Below are 13,385 nucleotides of genomic sequence, written 5' to 3'. Positions count from 1 at the left end.
GATGGTTGTGAAGCTATCTCACTTTGTGAGAATCCTATTTTTCACAGACACAACAAGAACAGGAAATATTTACCAATTTTGCAGGTGTCAGGAAATATTTTCAAAGTGCTGCTGTGACCTGACAATCCATTTAAATAGATAGCAAGCATGTACATATATTTTCATTTAAGATATATACTTTTTTGTGTTTGCTCCAATATCTGTGTCCTAGCGGGTTAGAGTGGCAAATTTATATTGTTAATCACACTATAGTGATTAGGCAGTGATAAATCTCACAATACAAGTGTGAATGCTTTATATCATGAAATCTTACATCAGAGCATGTTAAAGATGTTTCTCACAGTTGATACTGATAAGGTTGTTTTTCATTAAAATTTATCTACACTCGAAATATATTTCTTACATATTATTTGAATTGTGGGTGAAATACATCTGAGTATATTTTAGACTTCAATTCTGTGTATTTCAGACACTGCTCTAAAACATTTGGTTATTTATTGTTTGAACTGTAATGGTGTCTGCAACACCCTATAATACAGACTGTAATACAAACTGCATTAAAGCACAGTTCTTATCAGTGTCATCACACATTAGATAAAAAAATGAGAGTCTTTGCATATATTATATAGCTTACAGTTCAGCAGCTGAGAAACTAACAGCTAACTTCCAGAAATGAGGCTTATTTGCCAAACATGTTAATACTGTAAGTAATATATGATCCCACTAAAACCAAAATAAATACTAGATGACAGGACCACATTCTGTGATGAACCATTTCACAGCTTTTACTTCAGGAATAGTAGTGGATTTGGCAGTGTCAGATTAACAGTTGGACTCAAACAGTCTTAAAGGTCTATTTCCAACCTAAACAATTCTACTATTCTATGTCTCTATGATAATATCCATTATTTCTTACCCTGGTGTAGTCCCATTGTCACTGGTAACAACAGATAAATTTTTCAATGGATAAAGGATAAAAATAAAAGGATGAAAGACTCTAATTTCATCTTGAAATCTATTCTGTGTGCAACAAACTATCACTGAAGCAGCTAAAGAGATACAAAAGCATTTTATAAATTTGATGAAAAAGACTAAAAATCATCTAAAAAATGTTTTCAAGACATTCCTCTCCATCTCCTCCTTTCTCCTGACTTGCCAGTTGTGGATTCACAGGTTATTCCTCTATGAAAAATGAAAGAGTATCAAGGAGTTGCAGGCGCTGCTCCAGAGCTAAATAGTCCCTGGCATGGCAATGGCCAGGCCAACAAGAAAAGACAGCTTCCAAATCCTTCCTGTACTGAAATTGGCCAAAGAGTGGCTGCTCCAAGTAGGCAGCTAGGATCCAGCCACCTGGTTTTGAAGGTGGTTGAAATGGTGGACACAAATCTTTCTGTACATGGGACACCAGTCATTTTCTGCAATCATGAACGGTCCCAGAAATTTGCTGAAATAGATGCAGACGTCGTGGAACTGTTTCTGTGGATTTGAGACCAAAAGCATACCTACCCTCCATGTGGCATGGCTGTACCATCACCAGCAGGCTTACTCTTGATAGATAGACACAATAGACAGTGATGCTTTCAGTTGTTGTTTTTTGTGGTTTTTTTATTGAACAATAATAATATTACACTCTTTAAAACCAACTGACTTATTAGATTTACATTCAAGAACTCATAATGTCATTTATGACACTGTTGCAAAATATTAATAATGTATGCAGTATTTGCTACATTCTTAAATATTTCTCATCAGTCTGCTGGAAGACCAAGGGTTTGATCCTGCTCTCACTGAAATCAAGAAAAAATTACTTTTGATATCAGTAGATTAGAATCAATTCACTTGCTAGTAAATAGCGCAAGAAAACATTATTCCCTCTCAGACCCTAACATTCAATACTGGTTAAAATGTGGTATTATGCTAGTTTGAGATTTATGTTTGTATGTCTCCAATTATCATGGCAAGAGAACCTGCACTTTCATTGTGACATTTGGATGTCTACTGCTGTCATCATCCTCTTGTTCCAGATCAGCATGATTCATGCCTGCTTTCCCAGGTGAAAGTATCCTGCTTTCACAGATGCTAACTTTGGATCTCTTTAAAGGTATCCAAGTTTCTGTTGTTCATGGTTTTAAAAGCATGCTTTTAGATCCTGAACTAAACTCTGGCTGCTGTACTGTGTGTTCTTTCTTTCACTGCAGTCATTGTCAAAGCTCAGGTTGATTTCAAAGGAAATGTTAAAATCAAGCCACACTTCCAATGAGAGTGCCCTGTGTTACAAGGCTGTTCCTAAACTCAGGGCACCCAGGTCCACTCTGACACAGCAATGTCAATTTTTATTATCTGTGGATCTGGTTGTTTTCAGGCATATTAGCAAGCCCTTCTCAGTGGTGATTTATTAACTTACACAAATATCATCCAGCTTAGGCTGAATGAGGGGCTGCCCATTCCTGCAACACTCTAACACATGTAAGTTTTTCTCCTGGCTGAAATGGGATCACTTGCTCATGCAATTGAGAAACAAAGGACTGGGTACCAAAATACTGTAGTCTGTGGCGGCACTATCACTTGCTGAGGGTTCAAGGCTTCCCTGGTTCAAATAAACTCCCTGTGAGTCACATCTGGGCCATAGCCAGCAGTGAAGATGGAAAGTATGAAGGTCTCTTTGCTGGCCTCTCACCACTCTTCCAGAAAAAATGCAGATATTGCCTTAATGACACCAACTAGCTGGTTTATAGAAACATATATATTTAAATAATGATAAGCAGCTTCTTTTTTTTCAGATCCCCTTCTACAAATTGGTAGAATTTACCAATCTGCTGTTTTTCTGTACAAAATTTAACTTTAGAAATTCAACTAAATACAATATATGTCTGCAGTGTCTTGCCTAAGTTATTCACAATGTATAAACTGAAGTGCTGGATGTTTTCTCTCTGAAGAAAGGCATATTTGTCTCTGAGGAATTGTCACCAAACTTCCAAAAACTAGAAAATTGTTAACAACTTTTGTTGGTTTATTTAATTTACACTGTTGTGCTTTTGTTGTTATTATTTTTATTGCACAGTGGTGTTCCTTCCATCTGAGGTGTTGCTCATACGTGTTTCTTTCACAATGGTTCCACATCAATAGTATCACTCACCCAAACTGTCCCCTTCATTCAGTGAGAGCTTTTCCAGCATCAGGTTGGCAAGAGTCAGCCTCTGGCACTATTTGAATGATCATGTTGGGTTTTCAGTATTACTATACATTCAAAAAGCCACAATACATTTCACTGTTCAAATACTTATCAAAACAAATATCAAAAGTCATATATACTGTACAGTCTATTTTTAAGTAAACATTTTTTTTCATTAAAAATGGGTCACATTTGAGCTTCAGAGATTACATATTCATACATTATAGATCTACTTTGTTCTTAAAGTGTGTTGTTGCATATTCAATAATCTGTGAGAAATGCATTCACTTGAAAGTCTTACAAGTGTAAGTAAATATCAGCGAGGATTTAGCCATTTCATTACTGGAGAGCGAATAACTTTCTCTTTAACGAATTCCTCTTTTACAGAATTTCCATCCCCTGATGCCATGTCACTATCTGAAAAAAACCACAAAAATTAAGGTGGATTTCATGAACATGAGAGCTTTAAAATATTATCCTGCAGCAATGTCCCTGGTTTTATGAATACTTTGGAAAATCCTTGACTGGTATGTTTGCAGAAAACTCAGTAAATTACCTCCAATTACCTAGCTGCAAAATTTCTACCGAATTAAGGCACAAGTCATATCTGTTTTCTAATAGTTTAAGCATAAGGCTGATGAGTTGACTTCATTTTCCAGTTCTGACTGTAACACTCACTCCAGTGTGACACAGAACCAAGCAACACATCCTCAATAACTACAGCAGTAAATTAAACTCCCCTGCAGCTATTCTCTGACAGAGGCCAGCTGGCATGGAATAGCCTGGTGTGTGCCACTAAACTCTCTTACTCTCCAAAAATAGGTAAAAGATACTCAGTTTGTCAACTGGAAACAGTCCCTGGCTGAGGCTGATTCCTAAGCTGTGACTGGGGTTGTTTGGCACAGCAAGCTGGCTGGGGACACAGTGTGCTGTCCACTGCCCTCCTGTTTGACCGTGAAAGGAGTAAAATTGCAATGTACATGACCTCTGACACCATTAAGTTTGCTAGGCATATGTAGGCATAGTGTTTTTTATAAAACATATGGGTCAGAAACCTGCCTGTTTAAAACACTGAAGCATTTACAGCTGTTTTAATTCACTGATGATCACTTAGATGCTACAGTTACTTCTGAAGACCCCTTTCAAATGAAACCTGTGTGACCACCCTATGGAGTACTAGTCGTAGTGTCCCTGATCTGCTAATAGTGACAGACCTCTGAGGACAGAAGTAATTGGGAAACTTTTGTAAGGGTAAAAAACACTGTTTGTTTCCATGCAGTGGGTATCTCGTCCTGGCTGGGATAAGTCAAGCAGTTGAGGCAAAATTGAGGCAGCAGAAAGTTTGGGACCAAAGGCAAGTGGGGAAGGGAAAAGGGGAGGAGGAACTGGTGTAAATAGGCTGTCTGGGAAGGTTTGGAATATAGGCTAGATGCAGAAAAAAGCAAGCACACTCATTATTTTGACACCCTCAGTAATAAATAGAAGAAGGAAAGGCAAAAGAGCACAATCATGTAGAAAAATACAAAAATATCAGGGCTGATTGATCTTGTAAGAGGGTTTTTTTTTGACATTATTTTAAATGTGATATAAGCTGCAGAAGTTTGCTTCAATCTAACTTTCTCTGAGCAGGGAAAGAGAGAAAGATAAATCTTGTATTAAGACAGAAAACTCTACACAGTTTAATATAACAGAATAAAATTAAAAATTGCACACAAGCTGCTGTTGGAGAAAAAATGAAATCCAAAAATATTTAGTGAAAGATTTCTATCAAAGATAGAAAATCCCAGTAGATTTCCCTATAAAAGATCCCTATAAAAAATCCCTATAAAAGATCCCAGTAGACCTAGAATTAAATCTCTGGGGTTTTTTTTCTGACTTCTACACATTTGCATTTATTTTGGTTTCTCTTTATATTTAGAGTAAGCATTGTTCAGTCGAACATACCTTAGTATCATCAGGTAGGGAAAAAGGGGAAAACTTTTAATCCCACCTCTAAAAGCTTCAGTGATCTTTCCTTGGTGCATCAAAAACACTCCAGCTTGTCACACTCCCTTTTTATTTTTTTCCTTTTTTTTTTTTAATTTTAATTCTGGGCAGATCTATTACAAGCTTCAGACAAAAATGTAAAGGAAATAAATTATTCCAATGATACTGTGACAAATGACTACAATAAAACATTTAATAAAACCTTTTACTGACAACGGAAAGCATATAAAGCTCTGTCCTCACGGGGAAAATGAAATGCTGTTTTTACTATGCATTAGCTAACACTAGTAAATGCAATGTAGTGAAATCCTGAACTGACATGCAAACCCTAGCACAGCCTCCTGCTGTGCAGGTGAGGTGCTGCTAGCACATGCAACAGTTGCAAAGTATTTCAAAATGTTTCTAGCATGTGTCACGGGTCACCTAATTCCTTGCCACATGTTCAGGAATAGGAAAAATAAACCTACCTTGTGTTATTAATAGTTTTCACAGCTCCACCAAAGTACCCACCACTCATACACAGAGTCGTAGTAGATTATGTGCAAGGTGTTTTCTGCTAAAATCAACTGTCCCACAAAGTCTTACCTGTGTGTGAAGACACTTTTCGTCGATTTGGAGGCTTTGAAGCAGACAGTTGAAAAAATGGGAACTTCAGACATTTCCCTGTTACTCTGTCACAGATGCCAGAGGGACAGTTGCAGGTTTTCCTGCATTCCATTCCGTAGCTACCATAGGGACACTCTGGGGAAAAAAAATATAGCAAAGCAGCTCTCAGTGATCCAAGTCAGCTGCTGTCTTAATAGCTGGTCTGCTTGAAAGTGGAAAACCTTTGAGTGGAGGTCAGCTAGACCTTAGCTAAAGGATTTCAGCATGCTGACTGCTTTTTTACAGTATCTTCTAGTATTAACAAATCTTGACACGCTTTACATACATCATTTCATTTCCTGTAACTTATTTACAATGTGCTACTGGTAATTCTTCTCTGAAACACTCCTAGATTTAAGTGCACTCCTACATTACATTGCCTTAGTTAAAGGCAGCATGAATATGTAGGTACATAATTATAGAAGATTTAGTTAAAGGACTAGCACTTTAGAAGGGAAGATGACTCCAGAAGTTCCCTGAACTCACTGTGTAGTTAGTTCACTATGATATTATCTGACTTTCACAACAGTTGATATTTAAAGCTGCAATCCGATGCTGGTGTGAGGCTGCTGTGGCCTGGGCCAGCAGTCTGGGAGGAGGATGCAGCCTGACCCTGAGGAGCTATCCAGCAAACTCACCATCCACCTGGAGATGCTACTGGGTCCTCAGGAATAGCCTCCCACCCAACACCTTCTCAGACAGCCAGGTTCTGCCTTCCCATGGCAGACAGCTCACCTGCATCTCCAGCCTCAAGAGTGAGGATGGCCTAAAGGGATCTCTGGCACTAAGGCAGCTCCCTGGTTATGCTGCATCTGGTCACATAATGCCCCAATTCAAACCTCACATCCCTGAGCTAGCTTGGGGAGGAGCACTACAAAGCAGTTGCTAGGATGGAAACAAATGTTTTCCAGAGAAAATTAAGTCAGGAACAGGAGATTTTCCTATCCCATAGCTGACACATATCACATGCTGGGCCATATAACTTCCCAGAGGGTTTAAACTAGGGGCTACAACCCTTGTCTTCTTCTGCCTTGCTGTTGAACAGGCTACCTTCCCAAGACCATTGCTGAAGAGGCAGAGACTGGGAAAATCCATGTCTAACGTGTCCTTTCCAAACCCACAAACAGATGATCGTTCCCAGGAGATGTTTGACATATCCCAGGAGAAAGGCTTTTATGTTCAGACTCTGAACAACCTTGCCAACCCAAGGTACATGGTCACCTTAAATGACAAGGTCTGGAGAGTTTCTGATTCACCTCTTAAGGCAGATTAATGAGTATTTGGGGCTGGACCAAGGACCCATGCAGCCTAGGCCTCCACAAAACACTTAAGAAAGGTGACCACAGTAAGCACAAATGGTACCTCTCTCCCCATTTTGTCTCTCCTTTTCAGCTATGAGACCTCCTCATCCAGACATAGTTTGTTTGCTTATAACATCCCAATAAAATCACCTTTTCAGTTTGTTCAGCCTCCTCTGAGTGAAGTGCAAACTTTTTGCTTTGCCATACAGCCTAGGTAATATGAAAATCAAGCTATTGCACTATAGTTATACAGTTATAGTGTAGCCAATATTTTACAATTCTCTGTGTATCAAATGTATTTATGGATTTATTCTTATAAAGGAAAAGCCCTAGAAGATCAACCAGTTCTCTGAAATGGACTGCACAGTTAGTCACTCCAGCATGGAGAATCTTCCTAGCCCTCAGCACACTCCCCTTCCCAAGAATGACTCTTTGATCTGCTGCTTGTCCACATAAAACAAAAGCAAAATCCCGTCTAATTAGAACTGTTCTTGTGTACATATCCTCCCTGGGAGACAAGCAAAGAGCACACACTACATGGAGCATCAATCTGCCTGCTACAGGTGCTCAGCCTGGAGAAGTGGGATGCAGACATGTGCACAACAGCGCAGAAACAAGTCTGAGCCCAAAGCCATTGGCTTTGTGTGGAATAACCCTGGCATTGATGCTGCTTTTTTGCACTTCTTGACACTGAGATCTGAGTAAATTCGTCTTTTAGAAGGTTTTTGTTTAATAGGATCTTGTTCCTAAATAAATTGCAGATGGCTTCCAGTGGTTTAATGGAATCAAGGGCACCAAAAAGTATTTTGCTTTGGGCCATAATGACATTGCTATTGATAATAGTACAATGCACTGTCCTAATAATAATAAATAATCCCAAAAAATTGTTCTGGAGTATATACTGCCCATTTTTGAAACAAGAAATTGAAAAATAGAGAGTTCAGATCATTTTTCCAGAAATTCAAAGTAAATTGGCAACAGGAAGCCAGAGAGAATTTAGCGATCCTGCATCTGTCAGTTATTACAAACATGGAAGTTATTAAAATGAGTGAGTGACCTGGTATCATAGCTGCACATGGATATATAAAATAACAATATCTGACCCCAAGGAGAGACTGTACTATCTCAGAGCTGAGATGAAGAAAGAAAAAGAATTCAAATTACATCTATAATATTTAGAGAAAATAAATATATGGGGAATAGAAGATTTAAGCACCAATTTAACTTTGAACCAAGATATGGCTTTACTGAAATTAATGAGAGTTTTTCCACTGACTGATGGGGAAAAAAACCCAAACATTTGATTTCGCATTTTCTACAGAGCACCCAAGATTCAGCTATGGGGTTTCATATCTCAAGACCCATAATATTTCTTTTTTCCCATTCAAAGGGTGCTATTGCTAAGAAATTCATATGAGGAAAGCAAAAAGTACACACTAATTCAAAACAATTGTTATTGGAATTATAGGCAGTATCTTGCACTGTGGTGATTTTTAATAAACTGAAGATCAATCAATTATCTCAGTAGAGTATTTTCCTGGTGAGTGCACCAAAGATATAATCTTTATGTGTAAGTTCTACTAATTTGCAATAAAGTTTTGGGTTTCACACTCAACCATGCACGTGAGTTTATTTCAAATGAGGTAAATAAGTGTGTGCTGTATGTGAATCAGCCGAAGTGATTTTTGCAGCATCAGGTCCTAAGTCATTACTTTAACTGAGTCTATTAATACTCCTGATATTTAACTGCCAAGATATTCCCACTTTTAAGGAAGTTATTCTAAGGCTTATGTGTATCTACTTACTGAAATGCTACAAAAACACAGCAAAACCCACTGCACTAATGCTTTGCAAACTCTCTTTTTAAAATTGTTTATTTTTAAAAAAATTCACCCTGCTTCTTACAAATATAATACGTTGCCAGCCTGTAAAGGTTGCCCTGTTTAAATGGAGTGAGAATAGCTCCTAAAAGAAAAATGCGATTATAGCTTCTGACTAAAGAAATCAGCATGCAACATACCTGGAATAAACTGAATGCAATGCCTGACTGCTCATCTCACAGTCAGCTTCTGCTCTGTTATTGCCATCCTTCAGGCAGGAGGGTTTCTGTTTGCCCCCGTTGACCACATCCCTAGGATGACTGAGCACCTCAAAGGACTAAATTAAACAGGACAAAGTCTCCAGGCACTCAGGCTGTGCTGCTTTCTCCATCCCCCAGACCCCAGAGTGAGCACCTGGTCTCTGTGCAGGCAGCCGGCAGTGCCAGAGGGAGCATCACCCCCAGGAGTGTGCAGCTGCCACAGGGACCCTGTGACAAGGTTGGGCTTGCAGGATTAAAGTATTTATAATTTATAGAGAGCCACCCACTAAATCAACAGAAAGAACAGGACTAGTGCCTGGGTGTCTCAAGCTCCAGTCAAAAATCTCATCTCCAAGCACACCCTGTCGGTATTTCCTTACACATGTCCCCAGGTAATGTGTAAACGATATCATCACATTAATAAACCTGCCCCAGTACATGTAATGCCTTCTAATGACAGCAGGTATTTTTTCCCTTTTTCCTTGGCTAAGGGATGAGCTCTAAAAATCCCATTTTAACTCCTTTCAAGCAAGAGGCAAACTCTGCATGTATGTTGCTGTCAAATTGCAGTGGGTGCATACAAAGTGAACATCATTACCTTTGCAGATACCAAATTCATCACCAAAGTCATCCTCCTCAGTGTAAAACTGGCACTTCAGCCCAGGACCACACTTGACACCATCCATACCCGAGACAGTACGATAGCAAGTCTCCCCCAGAGCAGCTGCACACACTCTGCAGCAGCCACAGTCATCCAGCACCGTTCGCTTACAGCGCGCAGTGCTCTTGCACGCGTTACTGTCACAGGGATCAGGGCAATCTACTGCGTATTTCGCACTCCAGGCAGCTCCAGCAGGCACGGGCAGCAGGAGGAGGGTGAGGAACAGGAAGCCCTTCATGTCTTGCAGGGGTAAATGCTCCATCCCAGAGAGCAGGTCTCAGTGCTCAGCCTGCTGGTGCCTCTTGCCGAGGGAAGCAGCGGTACAGAATCCAAAGTGGTAGCTGCACACATCAGCCTACAAGTTTATGAGCTTTATAAAGTGTGTTGCCCACATGTTGCACCGTCGTCAGCTTCCTCAATCCGGCAGCGCTGCTCCTGCCAGCCTCCCTTGTTTCAGTTTATGAAATCCAGGATGAAGGTTGGATTAGCACTCTGCTGCCATCCAGGAATTGAAAAGCCTGAGCTGATGTAATCTGTTATGTTTAGTTGGTTGTTTTGCATGAGGACTAAAAACTCTCTCACATCCGTTTCAAATGCTCAAGGACGTCTGCCAAGAGTAAAAAAAAAAAAAGGTAAAAAAACAATCAACCCCGAGGAGGTTGCATACCTTCCTGCAGGACAAGGATTGCTCTGACGCTGGGCACACTGCTGACAAGAGAGCTCTGCCTTGCTATCACAGCATGCATGGCCAGAAGAAAATCACACTGAATCATCTTACTGCTAGAAAGAATAATCTTTAATAGAATACATCTTTGCCATACTCTTTTAGGGGATGTGGATGGTTATTTTTGGGAATTAAATGAGATCATGTCATTCAATAGCCAAGCTCAGCTTTTTCAGTAGTTTTTTCTGATTGCATTGAAACAGTACTTTCTAATCGGTATTTAAGTGGAGGTGAATTAAACATTTCACTCAAAGATTACTGCTATAACTAAAAACTGGTCAGAAAAAAACTATCATTTTGTGAGATCTTCAACAGGAAGTTCAGGAGAATGAGCTATGAGCTGCCCCAACTTCACAAGCAAAGGGGAAATCCCCATCCATCATCAGCACTGTCTGCACAGTGTTAACATGGATCCAGGGGGCTGATTCTTCTCCCTCTACGCCACTTCTATTCTGACAAACTCTATGGGATGCTCTGAAGCTGCTCTTCAATGAAATCAATGTAAATAAACAGAAAACAAATTCAGCTTCCCCTGTCTCCTCTCCTAGACTTTCTTTATCCTGCCAGAGCCTTGACAAGAAACAGCAAACAAGTGGAGTCCAGTGAAACTGATGAGCCACTGGAGAGACAAAAATTTCTGCATTAAAAAAAAATCTACAGGAAAGGAAAAGGGGAATAAAGCTAGCCATAAATAAACCTCTGAATACCAAAAGTCATTGCCAGTGAAGTTAGTGAGAACCAAAGCAAACTGAACTGTGTATGACCAGCTTGTCACTTGGGAATCTTGTGTCTCAAGTGGGCTAAGGACACTGCCAGTAGGCTGCCAAATAAAATGAAGGACTAGACTAGAAATACAGGACAGCAGGAAAGCCTTTTCTTCATGAATGCAAATGTGAATTGATAAACCCAAAACCAAAATGCTTAACTCTTCTGTCTCACTCCCATAAGAACACTTTTTAAGGAGGGGAGGGGAGGGGAGGGGAGGGGAGGGGAGGGGAGGGGAGGGGAGGGGAGGGGAGGGGAGGGGAGGGGAGGGGAGGGGAATGACTGGCCTAGTATGTTTGGCACTTGTCAAAAGTCAATGTAAAAAAAAAAAAAAAAAGAAGTAAAAACTTAAAGAGTTAGGTTGAGGTCTCATGTAAACCAAGGCAGTACTATTGGTAAGCATGAGCTGACACCAATTAGTTCAATTAGTAGTAGACAGCTTCATCTTCAAAATGCAAAACAACTATCCTCTAAAAAGTGAAAAGCGTAAGTAAGTGAAAAGAGTTCTCCTAAGATGGAAAGGAAAATTGCAGCTGAAACCAGAGGAGGAACACAAGTTTAAGGTTACCATGAGGAGATCAATAAGAAATTTATATCCTACCACTGACCCCATCACAACTGGGCTATTGCAAAAGTCTGTTTAAAAAAAAACAACAACCCAATATTTCTTCCATAGTTCTCAGGTCAGCAGAATAGTGTAAACCACTGTCCATGTCTGCTGGCATAGAATCGACTAAAACTGACATTGGTTTATATTTATAGGTCAGGCTATAACCTGTGGGGCTGAGGAGCTAGTGTAAATCCCATAGGGCAGTCCCTTATGTGGGAGAAAGATGCTAAATGTACAATCAGAGAACCAGGGAACACAGCTAAGGCCAATAACCCTCTCAATACCTGGGCCAGATCTGCTCCTGATGGTGAAATAGCCAAAAAAAGATGCACTTGGTGCATCACAGGTCTGCAGCAGTAAGGAGCAGGGAAGCTCACCCTTAAGTTAATTCACACCTGCACCTCAAACTCATACCTGCTTACTCATACAGAGGAGATCACAGATGATGTGTAGTGTGCAGACCCATCCACACATATACTTGGACATTTATGCCTGGTTTTAACTACCAGCTGGTAAAATCCCGTCCTGTAAATATTTATAGGAAATGCTCCTTGTTTAAAACACCAAATGAGATCTGAAAGGGCTATATGTCACATTTGGGCTTCTCACAGGAAAAATGTCCTAGAGAGATGATAAATAAAAAAATTACACACAGATGTGGTGAGTAAAAGAAATCGTAAAAGAAATCATCTCTCCCCTAGCAACTAGCCAATATTATTGGAATAAGATGGAAACTGTATCCTATGCTTGGAGCTAGAGGCCAAAGTAAATTATTACAATGGATTAAAAAAATACATGTAATGGAATAAAACAATATGAACAGATAAATATCTGGATTATATATGAGTATCATGGAGGAAATAAGGATACTATGATCTTCCACACTGTCCATTGATTAAATAGTGAAATAAATCCAGTGTCACTCTCTTTGGTTTTAATGTTTCTCTGTTGTTTTACCTGTTGAATCCATTAAGCTTTCCTTTCCAGTGAAAAGTTTAATCCTGTAAAACCCTGAACTAAGCTCTTCCATGAAAATGGATGCAAAGGGAATTAATGAAGCTTCCCCAGTCATCAGTGGCAGAGAATTTGCCAGCACTATTTAACTTGTGGTATAAACGTATTTCAAAGGTGGAAGACCTTCTGGATCAGATCAGAGCTAATTTTTTTTTCCAAATTTACAGCACAAATTGTCTTTTTGCCAGCTTATGTCATAATTACATCATCATATATAATGTTTGGCACTTCTAGAAGCAGAAAAGGTTTCAACCCTTGGGTTCCATGCTTTACAGGGAACCAACAATCTAATATCAGTGAGTTGTGTTTCCAGCAGAATACTTCTGAGAACCATTTTTGCATTTCTTTTGTAAATAATCTATTTATCAAGCAAAAACAGCGTGTGGGACTGTCTTGATGTTGCATTTATGCCCTCTGAAAAGTATGA

At 39.6% G+C, this 13,385-nt stretch overlaps 1 protein-coding gene across 1 annotated transcript; it reads right to left on the bottom strand.

Moving 5' to 3' along the window:
- Positions 1-1,607: 1,607 nt before the first annotated feature.
- On the bottom strand, positions 1,608-10,637 carry ESM1 (endothelial cell specific molecule 1). The gene is made up of 3 exons (XM_071425957.1): positions 9,783-10,637; positions 5,744-5,899; positions 1,608-3,589 (listed from the first exon to the last, which is right to left on the bottom strand). Exons 1-3 carry the CDS (start codon positions 10,105-10,107, stop codon positions 3,489-3,491), a joined length of 582 nt encoding a protein of 193 aa, XP_071282058.1. The 5' UTR covers positions 10,108-10,637; the 3' UTR covers positions 1,608-3,488.
- Positions 10,638-13,385: the final 2,748 nt, after the last annotated feature.

The sequence above is a fragment of the Agelaius tricolor genome, unplaced genomic scaffold (assembly GCF_023055355.1).
Source record: "Agelaius tricolor isolate 1412-34295 unplaced genomic scaffold, bAgeTri1.0.p SCAF_4, whole genome shotgun sequence".
NCBI classification, from domain to species: Eukaryota; Metazoa; Chordata; class Aves; order Passeriformes; family Icteridae; genus Agelaius; species Agelaius tricolor.
This window is presented reverse-complemented; position numbering and strand designations above follow the sequence as displayed.